The sequence below is a fragment of the Dermacentor albipictus genome, unplaced genomic scaffold (genome assembly GCF_038994185.2).
Source record: "Dermacentor albipictus isolate Rhodes 1998 colony unplaced genomic scaffold, USDA_Dalb.pri_finalv2 scaffold_35, whole genome shotgun sequence".
NCBI classification, from domain to species: domain Eukaryota; kingdom Metazoa; phylum Arthropoda; class Arachnida; order Ixodida; family Ixodidae; genus Dermacentor; species Dermacentor albipictus.
The window spans coordinates 1,193,975-1,216,021 of NW_027225589.1; the positions used below are offsets into that span (position 1 = coordinate 1,193,975).

At 45.7% G+C, this 22,047-nt stretch overlaps 1 protein-coding gene across 2 annotated transcripts in view; it reads right to left on the reverse strand.

Moving 5' to 3' along the window:
* Positions 1 to 16,877: 16,877 nt before the first annotated feature.
* LOC135897199 (uncharacterized) overlaps positions 16,878 to 22,047 on the reverse strand; it is a 32,021-nt gene continuing 26,851 nt past the window's right edge. For both annotated transcript variants that reach the window (XM_065425780.1, XM_065425779.1), the window contains exon 3: positions 16,878 to 17,558. In XM_065425780.1, the coding sequence (XP_065281852.1) occupies positions 17,011 to 17,558 (548 nt within the window). In that variant the 3' untranslated portion in view covers positions 16,878 to 17,010. The remainder of the gene's footprint in view (positions 17,559 to 22,047) is intronic.

A 22,047-nucleotide genomic window follows, 5' to 3' on the forward strand; every position in this document is an offset into this window, starting at 1 on the left:
TGTGCCCGAGGTCAAGAACATCCTGAATATACGTCCCATATGACTCGGCTGACGTCTGGTCGAGAGTCCCAAGTTCCTCCTTCGCGGCTTGAGGTCGTCAAACTGTCCCCCCGAAAGGTTCGCACAGCCTTTTATTGCATCGCTTCCCACTTTCAAGCTCCTCTTGGTGTGTCTGAAACGAGACCTTTGCAGTGTATTCCAAGAAGATCACGTGGGATAATATAACGGTCTGATCCGACCTGTTACTTTCGCTAATACGCTAGTATATCCGGAGCCAGTCTTCGACGTCAAGATTGTTGGTGCCCACAAGCGCACCAGGTTCGCGACGCTGAGCCAAGATGGTTGGCATCGTGGTCACCATCGTGGTCGTCGTTGTTGCAGCCTCTTCGTCAGTCGGCATGGTGACGTCCGCTTCGGAGCTCTGTCTTGCATTACATGCATTCCGCATATTCATCAAACTGTAAGACAAGCATTAAATATAAATGACATTTAATTACAGGTTACGTACAAAACACACGCAAGTCAGGCAATTCCCTAGCGTTGTGGTCTTCATCTTCAGCCACACGCTCGTACCATTTTCTTCCACCTTGCTTTAAGTGTTGTAACTATATCATTATGCAAACTGCCCCTGGCAACCTTTAACACTCGATATCAGTTGAGTGAGGATACCTTAGCAGGACTTTTGGAGCAACTATCAGGCATTGTTTGGGATAATATTGGCTTTGGTGAGGTCAGAAGAACTGGTGAGGCATATACAGTGCTGACTAACGGTCATCTCCTCTGCTATAGAGGTCTCGCAGATAAGAAGCAATTACGGGTAGGACTCTTCATCCACAACGACATAGCAGGCAATATTGGCGAATTCTGCAGCATTAATGAGAGCGTAGCAGTAGTCCTAATCAAACCTAATAAGAGGTACAGAATAAAAGTAGTGAAGACCTAAGCTCCAGCCTCCACTCATGATGATGATGAAATAGATCAGTTTTATGAAGATGTTGAATTAGCGATGAGAAAGTGCAAACTCTAACGTATTAATGGACGACTTCAATGCAAGAGTGGGGGCAAAGCAGGCTGTTGAAATGGCAAGTTGGAAGTATTGTGTCGAATCTAAGAACCATAGACGAGAGATTCTGGTAGAATTCGCGAATGAAATAGGCTGCGAATACTGAACACCTTCTTCAGGAAGCATAGCAACAGAAAGTGCACCTGGACAAGCCCTATTGGCGAAACAAGATACAAAATTGATTTCATACTTTGTGCCTAACCCAGCATACTTCAGGACGTAGAAGTGACAGGTAGGGTAAACTGCAGTGAATATAGGTTATTGAGGGCTACGTTTCATCTCCATTTCAAGAAACAAATAGTAAAATTGATCATGAACATGCCAACCTACATGCAGTAAAGGTAATAGCCATAAGTTCAGGCTGGTACTTGCAAACAAATGTGCAGCCTTACACATTGGAGATCAATGAATATAGAGGTAATGAATGAAACCGTAACTAGGCTAGCTTCAGAGGCACCAGCTGAAGTTGGGGGTGAGGCACCAAGGCAACCAGTAAGCAAGCTATTCCAAGTAACAAAGGACCTAATAACGAAATGGCAAGGAATGACGGTGTCCAACTCAAGAACTAATACAGGGGTTGCGGAACTGTCAAAACTAATCAACAAGGAGAAAATGAGAGATATTCGAAATCACAGCGTGAGAAAAACTGAGGAAGCTGTAAAAAATATAGACGCGGCATGGAATCAGTCAGACGAAAACTTGGCATTGGACAAACCAAGACGTATGCACTGAAAGATAAGCAGTGTAATACCATCAGGTATCTCGAAGCTATAGTAAAAGCAGCGAAGAATTCTATACTGACCTTCACTGAACCCAGAGGAGCCATGACACCTCCCGATTTCGGAGGCTCCTTTTATAACTATCGATGACGTTGCAAGGGCCTTGCAAGACAGGAAATGGAGGAAAGCGGCAGCAAAAGATGAATAACAATGGATTTATTGAAAGATGGAGGAGACGTAATGACTGAAAAACTGGTGGCTCTGCATACGACCCGTCTGTCGACTTCAATGGTCCCAGAGAACTGGAAGAATGCAAACATTATACTAACCCACAAAAAGGGAGCCCTTAAAGAATTGAAAAAATATAGGCCCATTAGCTTTCTCTCAGTATAATACAAAATGTTCACCAAGATAATTTCCCATAGAATAAGGGCAACACTAGACTTCAGACAACCAAGGGAACAGGCTACCTTCAGGAAGGGATAATCCACAATGCATTACATCCACCTCATTATACGGGTAATTGAAAAATCCGCAGAGAACAATCAGCCTCATTATCATCGTTTCATAGATTACTCGAATGTACTTGATTCAGTAGAGATACCAGCAGCCATACAGGCAATACATAATCAAGCACTACACGTTGCGTACGTAAATATCTTGGAAAAGATCTACGGAGATTCCATAGCTACCCTAATTCTACACAAGAAAAGTATGAAAATACCTAAGAAGAAAGGGATAAGACAAGGAGACATAATCTATCGAATGCTACTCTTTGCGGGCTTGGAAGGGGTATTCAAGGTATTAAACGGGGATGGTTCAGGAGTAAGAATAAACGGCGAATATCTCAACAACCTTCGGTTTGCTGATGACATTGTCCTGTTCAGCAACACTGGAGACGAGTTACCACAAGTTATTCAGGACTTTAACAGAGACAGTTTAAGAGTCGGGTTGAAGATTAATATGCCAAATATAAAGATATTCATGGAAAACTGGGCAAGAGAAGAAGACTCCAAGATAGCAAGCCAGCCTATAAAGTCTCCGAAGGAGTACGTTTACCTAAATCAATTACTCATATGGAACCCTCATCATGAGAAGGATATTCACAGAAGAATAAAAACGGGTTACAGCGCTTACGACAAGCATTGTCAGCTCCTGCCTGGAGCCTTGTCATTATCATTACTTGAAGAAAAAGCAGCGCTACCATGACGCGGACTAAAAGCAAAACATATGTAACATTAGCGTTACATATGTAACGCGAACGCTAAGCGCTAACGTTATGTAACATGTTCTTTTTTAAGTCCGCGTCTTTCTAGCATCTTTTTTCTTAAATTATATGTTAACCAACTCAATCACATCAAACTTATGCGGCATCTCATTATCACTAAAACGAAAGTGCACGACAGGGGCCCCATAACGTAAAACAATTCCAATATGTTTCTATTCCATTCTCCTGATGTCAAATTTGCGTAACCACCCACGCAAGAATCGGGCGGTCACCTGGAGGGTTGTCTGAACAGACCAATCAAACGCTCTCCTCATTTATAGGAGGTCACTTTTGTTTGCTTTAAATACGGATAGCATTGCCTACACCGACCTGCTTTTCTTACCTAATTGGCTGACAAGAAACGAGGAGCACGTTCAAGTGGAGAGAGATTCGATGGGGCCGAGCCAGTTCACTGAAAATCGATAACTGGATCAAGAGGGTGGTGCGGGCGTCTGCGGTTGATGCGCTTTGCCTTACTTAGCTTGCGGTGGCTCGTCGGAAATTGCGGCGGCATGCAACGGAAGCTTAAGAATGGCGCTGATACGGATCCTCAGCAAAGAATATTCGGCAGAACGAGGTCGTAAATGTGCCGAAAGTGCACGAAAGAGTTACACGGTCACGCAAAAAGTTTTATTTTACACAAGTAAACCCATGCTCTGCGGCAAGTGCGAGTCGCCAGTGCCTGAGTGATCAGTGGCAGCCATATTTTATTCCTTTTGGAACGGGGCAGCCTGCGGCTATTCAGAAGAAAATTCAGTTTTGTTCGGCATATTAATGCGTCTTTATCGCGTACACGTCACTTTGACGTGTGAGTTTTTGCGGTTTTGTGATGTCGCGTGACAGGCTGGTGAAGTGGGTGCAGCCCGAAATCTTTTGACTAATAGCCGAGGGCTAATGGCGAAAAGGGCTTGAATCAGAAATAACAATTTTTTCTTTAGCTCGACCAAATCATGCATAATCATTGTGTACGCGTCATATCAGACGTGGAGCTATCACGGTTTCCGTGACGTTGTTCGAAAGACAGGTTAAGTAGGGGTGGTCCAAAAAAGTTTTGACCAATCGTGGAGGGCTGATTGTAGAAATGGAATAGAAAACTCTGGAATAGTTTTACGTTATAGCACCCCAGAGCATTGTACCGGTGCTGACACGTGGGGCACAAACGTGGAGACTGACAAAGGTTAAGAACATGTTAACGACCGTGCAGAAACCGATTGGTCTAAAAGTGTTAGGCGTAAACTGAAGAGACTGGAAAACAGCGGTGTGGATCGATAGCAAGTGGGGAAACCGATATTGTAATTTACATTAACAGAAGAAATGGTGCCTGGCAGGTAATGTAATGCGCAAGTTACATAACTGGTGGACCATTAAAGTCACAGATTGGGTGCCACGAGAAAGGAACCGCAGTCCAAGGGGCAGATGACTTGATGGGGTGATGAAATTACGAAGTCGCGGGCGCTAGTTTCAATCTATTAGCGCAGGGCAGGGGTAGTTGGAGATCGCAGAGAGAGGCCTTCGTCCTGCAGTGGACATAAAATATGATGCTGCTGCTGCTGATGATGATCATTACATATGTTTAGTACGATGTATATATTACTCTTCATGTATCCTCTACTCTACATACTCTACATGTATCTTCATGTATCATGTTTCATGTATCCCTGCAAACGGCTAGCGAAAGTGCCAGTGTCGCTTCGTGAACGCTGCTACGGCGTCCGAAGAGTATAGGCTGGAAACTACGCAACCACGCTCATTCAATCAACGACCAAACAGTACGAAACATACCGACAAATTAATGGACGTGGTTCTTTTGCACTACAAGTTATATTTCTTAAAGTTGCAGCTGTAGTTCTCCTCAGATAATGTCACGATAGTTATATGCACCATTTCTAAAGCTTGCCTTCGCTTGGCTCCAAAAAAAAAAATCCTTTCCCCACCTAGTACGCAAGAGCAAGGTGTACGTCTGGTTTAGATTGCAAAGCATGATAGTGAATGCAGAAACTCAGAGATGCTGAAGTAAGAAAGTTTACAGGGCCTCTCGGCGTTACTAATATGCCTTCAGTTCAAGGACTACTTATTTGCGTGTACAGCACTTACGCACTCACCTTGCTTTAACTCCAGAACAGAGTAGACTACTGTGCTTAAACGGTAAAGGGTAACATATTGGTGCGGTGGTCAAATAATGAGTATTTAGAATATTTTAGCATGCAGGGGCTTCCATGGTCATGATCATCTGATATCTTGTACACTAAGTGATTTATTTATTAGCTATGAACCCAAGTCACAGTGCTCAAGCAGGCTTAAGACAGTACAGCCATGAGCAGAATAAATCTTATTGAAAGCAGATAATCTGGCAGTTTTTAGCAAGTAAAAATATAACGAATCACTCTTAGCTTTCATTCAATCCAATATAGCGTGTAGCAACTTCTACTGAGTTTCGGTTTGACGACATGCAATAACGAAACAACTTACCAATACTCTGTTTCATGCATACTATGCAACGCTCTGAAGGTTAGAAAGACATTTTGCTGTGACTCTACTTGCACCAACAAGCAATTCGGTGTTGTTGCCAGCAGTCAGGTGAAACTGTTCATTGTATACATTTAGTATTAGGTGACAAATATTCACAAAGGAGCAAACCACTTACCCGTGAAGCATGAAGGAAGTATTCGCCGTCTTTATTCCACTGTTCCCTGCGATTCATGGGTCTGCCAACTACGCTCAGCACTGTATAGACTAAGGCGATAGCACACCTGTGAGATACAAGTTCCATCCAGGGAAATCTAAGGAGAAAATCACTGTGGGCTGAGTACATGACCTCCTTGGGCATGTACTGAGCCACTTGGGCATGTACTCAGTACTTGTACTTATGCCCAAGGAGTACATGTACTCCTTGGGCATAAGGCGAAGCAGCAGCCTTTGGACTAGTTCCCAAGCGCTTCTCGCGAAGTTCTCTGGAGGCCGCCATCCTGCTGTAGACTACCGACGTTGAATGCACGTATCAAGATGTCTGCCTATAACGGTACCTCGAACGGACTGATTGCTAGTATACTTTACTGAGCTCAGTGGTTCTCAAGCTTCGATTTCTCCCAATGGTTTTTCCAAGTTCCCGTTTGCGATGGCGATATTAGGAACACGACTTTTATCTGCCATCAGAGTGCGTTTCAATTCGGCAGGATGGGCTTCGGGGCGGCAGGTGACACGGCAACTTTTCAAACTTTAATGGACATTGTGCTTCAAGAAATCAATCGTCACTTCATGAAGACTCTTTAGATGATGTTCTTGTACAATGGGACACTTTTAGCGTGCCCCCATTGCACGGGACACGGGCGTTTTCGCATTTCGCCCCCATCGAAGTGCGGCTGCAGCTGTCGACACATGATCTCGCAAACTTGTGCTGAACAGTGCAACAGCGTAGCTGCTAAACAACCGCGCCGGGTTCGTGTTGGGTGTGCTGTGCGCGGCTGGCGATCAGGTGGACAGCGTGGTGGAAGCGTCGTGTTGGACGCTAATAAACGAAATCTTTGCGTTGAACGCGTCGGCCTGTCGCCGTCCGAAACAAATTCAGTATGAACTTCATGTACCCACTTCAAAATAGCATCGCTGCTGATGTATTATGGGGCAACAAAAAAAAAAGACGCGCACCAAGAGCAAAGCACAGAAGCCGTGGTGTATTCAATACCTCTGAAATGCAGAAAAAGGTATATAGGACAAACTTCGAGATGCACAAATGAAAGACTAAAGGAACACAAACTTAGTGTCGAGCAGGCTAACAGGAATCTGGGCATACATATCAGGGATTGCCCCTCAAAAGATTGCGCCGCAGAATTCAGACGCTGTAAAGTGCCGAAGAAACACAATGACCAGCTAGTCCGGGAGATAATTGAGGCAGCCGAGATTACCAGATTTCGTGACCAATGCGTTAGCACGCCGTCCTTGTTACTGACAAAAAAAGAACTTGAGCTTTTGCATGTGCAACCACTATCTTGAATGCAAAAAAGAAAAAAGTGCATGTTTCACATGATGTGTGATCACGTGTCTTCTATACGTGTGGGCAATGGTTATAAGAAGCCGTGTTTCTTTCGGAATAAACGTTGTTGAAAGTCAGAGCTTGTGGTGTTTTCTTGTCTCGTCTCTCATCTACATTTTGCGCTGTTACTTGCAGTATATATAGGTGGTGTCCTTCTAAAGGGTAAAGGGTGTGTGGAGGAGGTGTGTTAGCGTGTCGAATTGAGACTAAAGGAATGCTGTGCACAAGGCCAAGGCCAGGGCCCTTCCCCCCCCCCCCCCAGCAGTCTTTCAATGCACGCGTGTTCGTCGGCTTGTCAAAGACGGCTAACACGCCGGCTGAAAAAAAAGAAAAACGAAGTGGAAAGGAAAGGGGGAAAAGAAAGAAAAGGGGGGATACGCCAAGAAATCAAACTACGTGTCGTTGCCTATAGCTTGAAATTTAGCATAGCCAATAGATTCTAAAGCTTCCTTTGAAACGTGCATGCCTATTGGTTGCGATGTCTTGAACTTATGGATAAGGTATTGTTGGAATCCCACCGATGGCACCGGCTGTTGGAATCCCACCGATGGCACCGGTTGTTGGAACCTCCGTGCTGACACCCGTTATTGCAACCGGACCGCTGGCGCCCGTTGTTGCAAATGGGTCGCAAGCCCCAAGGGCAGCGTTGGCCTGGCGGCCTGGGGCACACTGGAAGCATCCGAAGGTCCCGGCAAAGCATGAGTCGACTGCTAACAAAGCAACTTGTTTATTCTAGCATCGCAAAAGAGCGGCCGGTCAGGTCGACCGAAGTGGAGAGACGGGAGAGCACGAGCACGTTACTCAACAGATGAAATCGGAGCCTCTCTCTTGACGTCCGGGAGCAGCTGCTTTTATACTCTTGGCGTCGCGGACAAGAAGGAAGGTGACGCGATGACACCACGTGACAGCGAGGCACGGACGGACTGAGAGACATGTAGAGACGAGTGTAGTGACGCATCAGCCGGGCCGGCGCCGGTCAGACCTCCTCGCTTCACACTTGGGGAGCTCCTCTCCCCGGCTGCCGTGCTTTGACAAGCGTGGGCACACACACACACACGCACACACAAAGACACGTGGCACTGAACATGCCGGGACGCGCTCGGCGGGGATGCGTCGCGGCCGCTCCAAACGGGCCAAAATGTCCGCCGCTTTGAACGAAGCCCCGGCGTTTCTTGCATCTGCGCCGGCTACACCGCGCGTCGTAGGCGAAACGTAACAGACCGCCCCGCTGGGGGAAGGAGATCCCGATGGTCAGGGGACTGCATCCGCTGTCCGGAGGGATGTCGCTCGATGATGCTCATAACCGAAGTCGGTCGTCCCTCGGCGTTTATTGAGCGCAGCGCACCGAGAAGGCCTCGTTCTTACGTTCAGGTTCACACAGGACACTGCAAAGTGACTTCGAGAGAGTTGTCATTTTTCTCTCGTTCCCAGCAAGCGTTAGAACTACGCCGAAACTCAGCCGCTCAGTCAGCAAGCACGGCACAACCTTCACTAAGACCTGCCAGGCTCTTTCCCATTTTTTTTGTACTGCCTAGTTCCTTACAGTAGTCTAGCAGCACTCAAAACGCATCCACAAATTGGAAAATTGCACTAGAAAGCACAGCTTGACATTGAAACACTAAACAAAAGCAATATGTTAAAAATCCTGCCTCAGGAAGAAAAACATCAGTAACAAACAATTTTGAGGCTGATTCCCACGTTATGGGCTTCGACTTAAGCCATCGGCGTTACCGTTGAGACTCCCCTTTTTGTAACGCACCTCAAAAGAATGTTGTTGCAAAGCGAGGCTTCAGTGCAGGAGGTGGCCATTTGTGAAAGAGATGGTCTGCAGCCAGTGGAAAGGGCAGTGATCCGTTTCGAAGCATGCGAAGCGGAGATCGCAGCGAGCGACCGTACACGAGCTCAGCTGGTGAACACCCCGTAGCGGCATGCGGTGCGGTCCTTAATGCAAACATCACCCCAGGCAGAAACAGCTCCCAGTCAGTTTGTTGTTCAAACCACAATGCTCTCAACACGCGCTTCATGACGGAGAGGAGCTTCTCAAGGGAATTCGACTGTGGGTGGTACACTGAGCTGTGTAACAGCTTTACCTTACACCTTTCAAGAAAACTTGTCTTCAAAGCGCTAGTAAACACTGTGCCCTGATCGCAATGGATTTCCGCAGGAAAACCAACTCGCGCAAAAATGGACAGTAGTGCATTGACTATCTCAACTGAGCTGAGTTCTTTAAGCGGCACTGCTTCAGGGAACTTTGTCGCTGGGCAGATCACAGTCAAAATGTGTCTGTACCCCGTGGCTGTTACCGGCAGAGGTCCCACTGTATCAATAACGAGCCGTCTAAAAGGCTCCGTAATGATAGGTACCCACTTCAACGGCGCCCTCGATTTGTCCCCTGGTTTGCCCACCCGCTGACAGGTGTCACATGTCTTCACAAAGTGGTCTGCGTCCCGAAAACAACCTGGCCAATAGTACTCTTGTAAGAGACGGTCCTTAGTTTTCTTAACTCCTAGGTGACCGGACCACGAACCCCCATGCGACAAGCGCAACAGATCCTGACGATAGCATTGAGGCACGATCAGCTGATCGAACTCCACTCCCCTGCGGTCTAGATACTTCCGGTACAGGACCCCACCTCTTTCCACAAAGCGAGCATTTTTCTTGGCGATACCTTCCTTGACAATGCAGCGTATGTTTTCTAGGCTGCCATCCTTCTTTTGATCGGTTATCAAAGCCGACCGCCTGACTTTTAGCAACCTATTAAGTCCGTCTGACGTAGGCGCGATGAGCAAATCTGCAGATAGCTCTTCTAACTTTCCCGCATCGGGAATTTCTTCTCCAGTATCTGGTGCCTTTAACGCTACAGGCTCCATTTTATTCAGTTCGGGCGTGCTCTGAATATCAGCTTGCTGCGCCTCTGACCCTTTCTCATCGTTCGACAACGTCGGCCCCGCAACTACCGCCTTTGCAGCGAGCTCCCGAACCTTCGATCTGGTTAAGGCCTGAACGCTAGCCTCACCAAACAAAAGCCCCTTCTCGCGCAGGAGGTGATCAGACCTGTTCGAAAATAGGTACGGGTACTGGGGGGGCAGCATAGATGACACTGCCGCCTCCGTCTCAAGTCCTCCGAAAGGTCCTTCAATAAGCACTTTTGCTATGGGCAGACACACGCTATGAGCTTCCACGGCTTGCTTGATCCATGCGCACTCGATCGTGAACATATCGGGTTCTACGTAAGAGGGGTGAACTACATCCATCGTAGCTGCGGAATCGCGAAGAACTCGGCACTCTTTCCCGTTCACGAGGAGGTCTCGCATGTAAGGCTCGAGAAGCTTCATGTTCTCGTCAGGGCTGCATAATGACAAAAACACGACTTTTGTTTTTGTTTCTGGACACTGCGCCGAAAAGTGACCCGGCTTCTGACACGTATAACACACGCGCACTTGCCTCGCCTCGAACCGCTTTCTGCGTTCGGCTTCGGCTGCCGCCGTCTCCTTACGTTCAGTCGGACTGCTTACACTCGCATCCGCACTACCTGTGTCCCCCCTTGCTCTCATGGGCGTGAACTTTGGCCTCTCAAATTTAGAGCCAAATTCACCCTTTTGACCGTCCTTAGCTCCGCGAGCCCGACGCGTCACAAACTCTTCGGCTAGCTCAGCGGCTCTAGCCACCGTACTAACATCTGGCCTATCCAAGACCCAGTACCGCACATTCTCAGGTAACCGACTATAAAACTGTTCCAGCCCGAAACACTGCAGAACTTTCTCGTGGTCACCAAACGCTTTCTCTTCTTTGAGCCACGCCTGCATGTTTGACATAAGCCTGTAGGCAAACTCTGTATATGACTCACTTTTACCTTTCTCATTTTCCCGAAACTTCCGACGGAACGCCTCCGCTGACAGCCTGTACTTTTTTAGCAGACTCGATTTCACTTTGTCGAAATCCTCTGCCTCCTCTCTATTCAAGCGAGCGACTACGTCGGCCGCCTCGCCGGGTAACAAAGTGAGCAAGCGCTGTGGCCAGGTTTCCCGAGAGAACCCCTGCTTCTCGCACGTTCGCTCAAAGTTAACCAGGAACAAACCAATGTCCTCTCCAAGCTTAAACGGCCGCATCAGGTCAGTCATTTTAAACGATACTCGTTCTCCTGCACCGTGTGCCTGACTTCCATTACGAGCGCGTTCCATCTCTATCTCGAGACGCTTCATTTTCAAAGCGTGTTGACGGTCGCGCTCCTCTTTTTCGTTCTCTTTTAGCTCTTTTTGCGTCTTCCTCTCCTCAATGGTCTCAAGGCATTCCGACAGCTCGTCATCCTCAGCTTCTAACACAAGAATAACCCTTAGCAGTTCTGGTTTACTGAGTTTGTCTGAGACATCCAGACCCAACTCTCTTGCAACCTCCAGCAATTTCGGTTTGCGCAACGACTTCAAATCCATGGCTGCTCTGAATGCTGCTTTCTCTACTGCCTACTATTGTCTTGCCGCAAACTAACCCGGCAGCAACGACAACCACAATTACCAGCTCTGTTTCTGACACTAACAAAAGCCTGGCAAAACTCAGAAGAAGAAAGTCCCGCACTCACCAAACCTCGCAGCCAAGAATTCAGCGCAGTCGTTCCGCTGCAGGCAACCAGTCATCACACAGGGCTCGTTGCACTGCTCCCGGATGGTCGTTGTGCTGCTCAGCATACAGTCAACCGCATATCTTCGCTGCTGGCCTCCGTTGTCGCGATCTCACCGATGGCACCGGCTGTTGGAATCCCACCGATGGCACCGGTTGTTGGAACCTCAGTGCTGACACCCGTTATTGCAACCGGACCGCTGGCGCCCGTTGTTGCAAATGGGTCGCTAGCCCCAAGGGTAGCGTTGGCCTGGCGGCCTGGGGCACACTGGAAGCATCCGAAGGTCCCGGCAAAGCATGAGTCGACTGCTAACAGAACAACTTGTTTATTCTAGCATCGCAAAAGAGCGGCCGGTCAGGTCGACCGAAGTGGAGAGACGGGAGAGCACGAGCACATTACTCAACAGATGAAATCGGAGCCTCTCTCTTGGTGTCGCGGACAAGAAGGAAGGTCACGGGATGACACCACGTGACAGCGAGGCACGGACGGACTGAGAGACATGTAGAGACGAGTGTAGTGACGCATCAGCCGGGCCGGCGCTGGTCAGACCTCCTCGCTTCACACTTGGGGAGCTCCTCTCCCCGGCTGCCGCGCTTTGACAAGCGTGGGCACACACACACACACGCACACCCAAAGACACGTGGCACTGAACATGCCGGGACGCGCTCGGCGGGGATGCGTCGCGGCCGCTCCAAACAGGCCAAAATGTCCGCGGCTTTGAACGAAGCCCCGGCGTCCGATGCATCTGCGCCGGCTACACCGCGCGTCGTAGGCGAAACGTAACAGTATGATTCTCTGTATTTTCTTTTTCGTTCAGAACGGAAATTTGACTTTAAGGTGTAGAGTTTAAGTTCATCAAGTTATGACCTGGTTGGTTGAAATGCTCGGCGACGGCTTTGGGAAGATTTTTAGCTGTGTCCGCGCGATGTCCGTTTAATCTGACGTTCATTGATTCTCCTGTTTCACCGATATATTGTTTCTTACAGGAGGCACATTCAAGCATATAAATCACATCCGAACTCGTACAAGTGAAGCTAGATTTGACTTCATATGCATAACTATTCGCGGTGCCTTTAATTTTAATGTCACTTTGAAGGTGCCTGCAGGTTTTGCACCTAGAGCGACAACGTGCTTTTATTACGGTGGAATGCTGTTGGCTGACTTTTGCGTGCACTAGCATGCCTTTAACATTCCTGTTTCGGCGGTAGGTAACCCTATGTACATGACGTAACCCTTTTCGCAGACGCTCGTTACTTGATAATATTCGGTGGCATTTTATTAGGGTGTTGTTTATGTTTGTAGGTGCATTAGAATATTTGGTTATAAACGCCGGCGGTCTGTCAGATTCTAGTGTGGAGAATCTCTCATGCTATGTTCAGGCGCCGTTCGTAACGCGCCGATTTTTCGTAACATGCGTAAGCGGAAGCGCAACAAGCGCATGCGTCTACTTCAGACTGTGAACGTAAAGGTACGAACATGCGCAATTCACACGTAAATCGTGGGTGAGATTGTTAAAGGGTCCGCAACATTTACGACTGTGATATTATGACCGTTGCGACGCAGCCAATGTCCGATAAGCTTTCGGTTTTCAACAACCGGTGACGACACTTCCTTCCTCCCGTCTGCAGACAGCTCCGGGCGCGGGAAGTGCCATTCCGCCATTCCGTGCGCACTATTAGGTTTGCTGTGTTCGTGAAAGTTTGTGCAGTGCGCCTTGCGAGGCTGTTTTCAGTTCATGTGGTTAAATCCGCCGAGGAAATCGATGGCTGCAGGTGCGTGCTCCGAACTTCGATGAGTGGTCTCACTAAGTTTTCAAGGAAGCGGAACTGCGGGGGCGACATGCGCATGAAGTTATGAAACATCGCAGCGTCACCAACTTGGAGCTTGGCGAAAAGGTTGCGAAAATCACCGTCCACGGCCCTGTCGAGAAATACTTGCCGCACCCAAACAGTTCTGCGTCACCTTCGTCGTCTTTGGGCGATTGAATACATGACTATAAGTTTGTTTTGAGCGTGAATTCCTTCGATCTGGGCCAGCGCTCGCATGTTGACAGGAACCATATTGGACCGCTGGTGACGTCGATTCTGCAGCTCCAAGTTTGATTGGCCTGTTGTAAAAGCCGTAATTTACGCAGCAGTAAATGTGAGCAAAGGTGCCGGCTTAACTGCCGTAATCTTTTTTACAGCCGTTACGTTCGATACGCCGAAAGAGCTGTTACGTGCGTTATGACCGTAGTATGAACATAGCTTTAGCTAATTCCGACTGTCTCTCCGATCTTGACGCGGCATCATAAGCTCTATCGAGAGCAACTTGGGGATAGTTCCTTTCTGCTAGCGTTGTTTTAAGGTCATTTAGGTGGTGGGTATAATCGTGGTCATCGCTGCAGATTTTTCTTGATCGTTTCGCTTGTCCGACAAAAATTCCTTGTTTGTAATGTCGCGGGTGATGACTCTTGTAGTCTAAATATTGCTGGCTATCTGTGGTCTTCCGGTAAAGTGTCGTTATCAGTTTTCCGTTTTTTTATGCAGACCATCATGTCCGTTTCGTGTAGACCGTTGTAACTGTGTGTGTATCCAGGCTTTTGGATGAAAGATTCTAACACCGTACTTATTAGTATAGAGAAAAGAAGGTTTGTTTAGTTGCCTTTCTTTTTCTTTTCTTTCATCTTAGCGCTGGTTTTACAAAAAGTGTACTATTCTATATCAACTACATCACTGTCATCCCTCGGTTGAGCTGGAGCCATTGCACGAGAACCCACGAACAGCAGCAGCAGCAAGTGGCAGCCACTGATAGCAAGCCATGCTCAGGGAGGTTGCAAAGAAAGCTTCGATTTAAAAATCTATACGGTAGACTAGCACTGCATGTTTCTCGCTCTATAGCTGCTTTTCGCACAAGTAGACAGCACCGCTGCATCCAGCGTTACCTTTTATCCCAAATCCAGTATTGCACTGTACATTGGGTACTGGGTTTTCCAATATGGGTGCCTGTTGATGAATGGTAATTATGTCCGTGACTGTTTTCCGCACTAAAGTGATCAGCAAAAATTTTGATTACCTGGGTGTTGAGAAAAAATGTGTTTAACCAAGGAACGCTGACGCAAGACCTCCCAGGTCTGTCATTATTGCGGTATTCGACAGTGCCTTTTTTTTTGTAGATCAATAGGCGTTGACAGGAAAGCCTTACAAACATACGCCCTAGTTCTTCTTTAGAGGTAAAAGTAGGCAGTAGCCTTTATTTTATCGTATAGTGTTTGTTATAGCTAATCATTTGAGCTTCTGCCTGAGTTGTGTCTGGATCAGATATTTCAATGTAACCTAAGAACACATTTTTTTTAAATTTTTTTTCGTTCTCCACCACAATAAAAATTATGTAGATGACGTGTAAATGTTAACCATCAATACGTAAGTAAGGAATATACATACCAGTATTTTGAATGCCTGCTGAATCTTCACCCACGTGGCTTTGGATCAGAAAGGTGAGGTTCGCGGCTATCACAATATGATGAACCTCTGGAGCGTACGACGCTTAACTATGCACATTTCTTCGTTAATTTCTTTACACGTGCCTACTGTTGATCCCACAAAGCCACTTAATTTTTCCAATGTTGCAAGTGATTGTAAACGATTTGCTGTTAAGCCGAATCATGTAGTTCTGAAAACTCTTCACGTGGAGAAACGTAGCTATTTTGGTTGAAGTTTAAAAGCATGTGATTTGTTAGTTTCTTTCGTGATTTCTTACACCCTATTTCAAAGATAGTCACTGGTGTCTGACCGAATTTTCATTCTTGGCTCCATATTATTTCTTCCAAACTCATTCTTAGTTTCTGCGCCATAAGACATCTTGAAGGGGCAGCGCGTCTTTTTGCGCTGCCCCTTCAAGATGTTCAACCAGTACGAACTCGCCCAAATGTCGATCCTTCTGCCATAAGACATGTTCTCCATTTCCCACTGGATCCTCTGTAAATGTAGGAGCTGCGCTCCGGCATGGGTAACCTCAATGACACTGTTCCCTCATTTTAGGCGCCCTTGATAAGGTTGAAGAGAAAGATTTCCATCAAATTTCCATTTCCATCATCCATTCGGCTCTGAAAAGTTTCAAATATTTTTAAAAAATACTTCACAACTTGAATATGACAGAAGTGATGCGCGTATCCGCAGCAAAGACAGGGGGTTAGTACCGTACAGGCGTACAAATTATCTCATGCAGTCGCTAAAGCACACGCTACCTTCACTGTTAAATAAATTTGGGAAAGAAAATGCTATGACAAATGCCTTGACTCGAAAACAGCTTAAAGCATATTTTTGTAAAGAAATTTTTGAAATGTGATCTTTGTAATTATTGTTAATGTAACCCACTGTATTTGTAACAATACATTGTATTGTATTTGTATATTGTATTTGTATTTGTACTGCTGCCATGTGAGGGCCTTCAGGCACATTCAAGCTGTATGTCGCAGCTTTTCGCCTGGAGGACCCCCAACAAGTTTGTTGGAAATAAAACATTTGATTGATTTTTTTTATTTAAACAAGAAGTACATATAATTTTGTTGAGGCAAAAGGAGAAAATGGTTCATAGACACTCTTCGATTATTAGGTGCCATATTACAATGGCTATTTCTATGTGCCGTCATTATTCGTGTTCGCAATTTTCCTGTCCGCGTACAAAATTTGCCAGCTTAGAACACCTTGCAACATTTCATTTCACCTGTTCAATTCCTCATTGCCGATGTCCTAATCCCACCGCAAGCGCAGAGGGAAATAGGGCAAGTTTTATGTATCTTGGAATTGTGTGCTTTGTATTCCAGAACACATTGAGTAAAAAATGCCAGCCGTTGATGATACTTCAACAAACACTCGCGACTATCTAATTTGTCGATCCCTCCGTAATCTTTTTACAGAAATTTGTGTCCGAAAATTCTCCAGTTATCGCCACTTACCTCAAATAAAGGTTTTACTCATCGGTAAACTTATGTTGTACCCAATTTTATAGTACGCGAATCATCGGTTTCATTAAAGTTGTTACGGAATCCCGAGTAGTATAAATAAACACATGTGCACCGACGTTCCTCCAGAATGAAGAAAATGGCGGCAGCTGACGTGCCCGAACACTTTTTTGAATATTCCCTCCAGACTAGCACTTAAAACTCCGACATGCTATGGGACGTCGTATAAAAAGGTAAAACCAAGTCACTTCATAAACGTGAGCAATTTTATTAACTTTCTTGAAATAAAGAAAACCGATATTTTTAGAAGGTTGTGTTCGTTGTGTTTTCAGTTTAGTTTCGGTGAGGTGACACAAATATATGTCCTTCTCCTTATGTCACTCAAGGGCCATACGGAAGGCCTTCTCAAGATTATGCGAAAATTGGGCGTTCCAAGCTCCTTCAAGTAAACTTGGAATAAGCGCGCTGAGAGCCTCAAAAAAGACGCCCACGCCATCTCCAAGGCCTTCGAGAACAACGCGGATGTTCTGCGTTGTAACAGGGAGTGCACGCTCGAATTCCAGCTTCACGCCTTCGCCAGAGGACTCGGCAATGATAAATTGGGCTGTGAACCGCGTGTGCTCGGCGCTAAGACTGAGCTTTCCTTTATCGTCTGAGCAAGCCATCCATGGCGAGATGAAATCTATGGGTTGAGTATTGTAGAAGTCCACTTGCACCATGCGCTTTCCTTTGGAGCAGTAAGGAATTGCGGGTCCGAACTGGCGGAGCTTGCTCAGGCCATGCACAGTCATTCCACCGACTTCAATTCCTGGGAGGACATAGCGGAACCTCTGCGAGCCATACTCGAGACCTTCCGGGAGCTTGGCCAGGAGCGTGGAAAACATTTCGTCGTCTAGGTGTATGTCCGTGAAGTCACATGGATCATCTGAAAAGGGAAACGCAGCAGGAAGCGCTTAGCTCATTTCAGCGAAACAGTTTCATGCAAGGCCATCCTCGAGCTATATTGGCCATGCCATAGGACAAGTAGTGCTCTGCCCTAGTCAAAATGTTGGCATGCAGAGAAATCCTGAAGTATATTTTATTTTGCCAAATCTCTCGAAAATGGTAGTAGCTACACGTAGGTGTCTGTTAAGGATTACAGGAAGAGGATATAGACGTGTACTAGCGCGCTAGGCAAAAGCTGCACGCCCGCGTCTCAAGTTTAGGTGACTGATTTTGTCTGCCAACATATGAATGCTTTTCGACTGGTCTCTTCCCAACAAACCCACTTTAGTTCCTTTCTACCATGAGTATTTCTTTTTTTGTGTGACACAGTATATAGATTAGTAGCTTGGTTCGTGGTTCTAATCGAGGGTCGTTGGGGGGGTTAGGGGGGTTAATTTTACACTGTCTGCTTATTTCACGTATGTATGTATGTATGTATGTATGTATGTATGTATGCATGTATGTATGTATGTATGTATGTATGTATGTATGTATGTATGTATGTATGTATGTATGTATGTATGTATGTATGTATGTATGTATGTATGTATGTATGTATGTGTGTATGTATGTATGTATGTATGTATGTATGTATGTATGTATGTATGTATGTATGTATGTATGTATGTATGTATGTATGTATGTATGTAGCCACGTGCTTCTGCCACCGCACACCATCGTTCTCCAACTTTCTAATATACGTCGTGATCATTTATGATTTTGATAATATCTTTAACTATCTTTTGTGGGAGAGACCGTATTTTTTTAAATAATGGGGTTTTACTTGAAAAGCTACTTTCTGATTATGAGGCACGCCGTAATGGGGGACTCCGAAAATTTGGACCACCTGGGGTTCTTTAACGTTTATTCTAAGTACATGGGCGTTTTCCCATTTCGCCCGCATCGAAATGTGGCTACCGTGGCCGGCATTAGATGCCGCTACCTCGTGCTTAGCAACCCGACACCATAGACACTAAGTAACCATGGTGGTTAGAAACCATGTTTACGGTATTTGAGCAGTTTTGCTTGAAGCCGCAGGCATTGCTCACCGAAATCCAAATCCATACTCGTCTAATATCCAAACGGAACAATTACTTTTTTTCAATATTTCCTATAGCGCACATATTGCAATTTGCAATTTCTAACTGACACCTTTCGAAGGCATATGTACTTTCAACAAAATTTGAGTATGCCACTGGTATTTATATATGTGGGATCAAACTAGTCACAGAAATGGAATATTCTTCAATTGACTTTTTTAACAAAACGCACATTTATGCATTGAAGCATTCAATAAGGAAGCATTTAATATCTCAAAACTGGTGTCATCCTGAAGTTTCATTCTATTTGGATATGTCCTAGGAACTAAAAGATTACAATTCCTAAACTGAACTATACTCTGTAAAGTAAATCTTTTAGATGTTAAGTTGTTAGCTGTATTGATTAGCAGGTATACACTTCCATTTCCCACCTACATAATCTACACCACTACAAGTATTCCACTTCAAGGAACAAAAAATTGAAAACATTGTAAAAGTTCCCAATAATGATTGCCCGGTATTAGTGTTGATTGCGCGGTCTTTAAAGACAACTATATCTACGGTTCCTTTCTCCTGTAAACTATATCCATGCATCAGCAAGCCCCAATACCATTATTTTATTACTAATTTAGGGCGCCCAAATCTAATCTGCTGGAGATTCTAGAAGTATCCAGCCTTCATATTACAACGACCTTAAAGGTTAGAAAACATATATCGATGACTTATCGAATCGTCTATCGAAGTGATGTAACCTTAAGGGTTTTCCTGGCACTCAAGTCACATCAAACTAAATTCCTATTGATAGTTTTGACCCAAAGACATTTTTTCTCGGTAGCAAATATGAGAAAATGAACTTATTCATGTGTATAAACCTCCAAATGAAGCTGATCGAAGGTTGCGAACACGGCGGCGATTGTGGTAGTGCTGAGAGCGAGAATATGTTTCCTTTTATATATCCGCAATGCAGCCTTATTCTTCTATGGAATCTTCCATTAAAATGTCCAAATCATTCCTATGCTGTAGGTGCTTTTCCGGAAGTATTCCAAGTAAGACGATCACCATACTAAGTCATTTAAAGCTACTTCGTAGGTTCAATCAACTATTGTTATTTCCTCGTATTTTTTCGACGGCTGCTGGCTGCTTTCTTTTCTGAAACTAACACATTACCAAGTTATGGTAAATAAGATGCTGAATTTTTTGTGGCTCGTCTGATATAGCTTTAGAATATCATCATCATCATCGTCAGCCTGGTTACGCCCACTGCAGGGAAAAGGCCTATCCCATACTTCTCCAACAACCTCCGTGAAGTACTAATTGTGGCCATGTCGTCGCTGCAAACTTCTTAATCTCATCCGCCCACCTAACGTTCCGCCACCCCCTGCTACGCTTCCCTTCCCTTGGAATCCAGTCCGTAACCAATAATGACCATCGGTTATCTCCCCTCCACAATACATGTCCTGCCCATGCCCATTTCTTTTTCTTGATCTCAACTAAGATATCATTAAATCGCGTTTGTTCCCTCACCCAATCTACTCTTTTCTTATCCCTTAGCGTTACACCCATCATTCTTCTTTCCATAGCTCGTTGCATCGTCCTCAATTTCAGTAGAACCCTTTTCGTGAGCCTCCCGGTCTCTGCCCTGTAGTTGAGTACTGGTAACACGCAGCTGTTATAAACTTTTCTCTTGAGGGATAATGGCAACATGCTGTTCATGATCTGAGAATGCATGTCAAACGCACCCCAGCCCCTTCTTATTCTTCTCATTATTTCCGTCTCATGATCCGGATCCGCAGTCACTACCTGCCCTAAGTAGATGTATTCTCTTACCCCTTCCAGTGCCTCGCTACCTATTGTAAATTGCTGTTCTCTTCCGAGATTGTTAAACATTACTGTAGTTTTCTGTGGAGGAATTTTCAGACACACTCTTCTGCTTTGCCCCTCCAGGTCAGTGAGCTTGCATTGCAATTGGTCTCCTGAGTTACTAAGCAAGGCAATGTCTTCAGCGAATCGTAAGTTGCTAAGGTATTCTCCATCAACTTTTATCCCCATTTCTTCCCAATCCAGGTCTCTGAATACTTCCAGTAAACATGCTGTGAATAGCATTGGAGAGATCGTGTCTCCCTGTCTGACGCCTTTCTTTATTGGGATATTGTTGGTTTCTTTATGGAGGACTACGGCGGCTGTGGAACCGCTATAGATATTTTTCAGTATATCTACATACAGCTCGTCTACACCCTGATTCCGTAATGCCTCCATGACTGCTGAGGTTTCGACAGAATCAAACGCTTTCTCGTAATCATTGAAAGCTGTATATAAGGGTTGGCTATATTCCGCACATTTCTCTAGCGCCTGATTGATAGTGTGAACATGGTTTATTGTTGAGCAGCCTTTACGGAATCCTGCCTGGTCATTTGCTTGATAGAAGGCTAAGGTGTTCTTCATTCTATTTGCGATTACATTAGTAAACAGTTTGTAGGCAACTGACAGTAAGCTGATCGGTCTATAATTTTTCAAGTCTTTGGCGGCCCCTTTCTTATGGATTAGGATTATGTCAGCGCTCTTCCAAGATTCCGGTACGCTCGAGGTCATCAGGCATTGCGTATACAGGGTGGCCAGTTTCTCTAGAACAATCTGCCCACCATCCTTCAACAAATCTGCTGTTACCCGATCGTTCCCAGCTGCCTTCCCCCTTTGCATATCTCCCAAGGCTTTCTTTACTAGACACTAGAATATACCACTGGATTACCATCTGTCAAAACATTGTTGGGCCTTGAGGGGGTTGAACACAACATTTATGGCGATGATGTCACTCTATGGAACGCTGTGGGCAGCGAGAGAGAGTTGGGGGGCTCGAGTGCAGAAGGTTTTTGGGATCACGGAACTCCGCCTCTCTGCAGCGGGCCTGAAATGCTCGTCGAGGAAATCAGAATTAGTCTTTTACTGTGCTTCCAGGCCAGGATGAAAGCCAAAGGGCTGGGAGCAAGATAGTTGGCGTCATATCGCGCTCTTTGACATAAATGAGAACTGCATCCCTGAAGTAGGGTCGACGAGAATCCTAGGACTAACTATGCATTATAACGGATCCAGTAACTTGATGATGCAAACGATAACTGGCAAAGTGTAGAATGCCCTACGAATGTTTCAACGCATTGTCAACAGAAATAGATGCACGACCGAGCATGGTGCCATTAGGCTCATTTATGCTTTCGTGCTTCATCATATTACTTATGTTGCGGGTATGCTCGATGGAAAGAGAACAGAAGAGGAATGCCTCGATACCATTATCTGTGGAGTCTCCAAGGTAGCCCTGGGGCTACCGTTCAGCGCATTCACAGAGCTCATTTCGAAACTAGGAGTCTACAATACCCTTGCTGAAATCGCGGAGGCTCA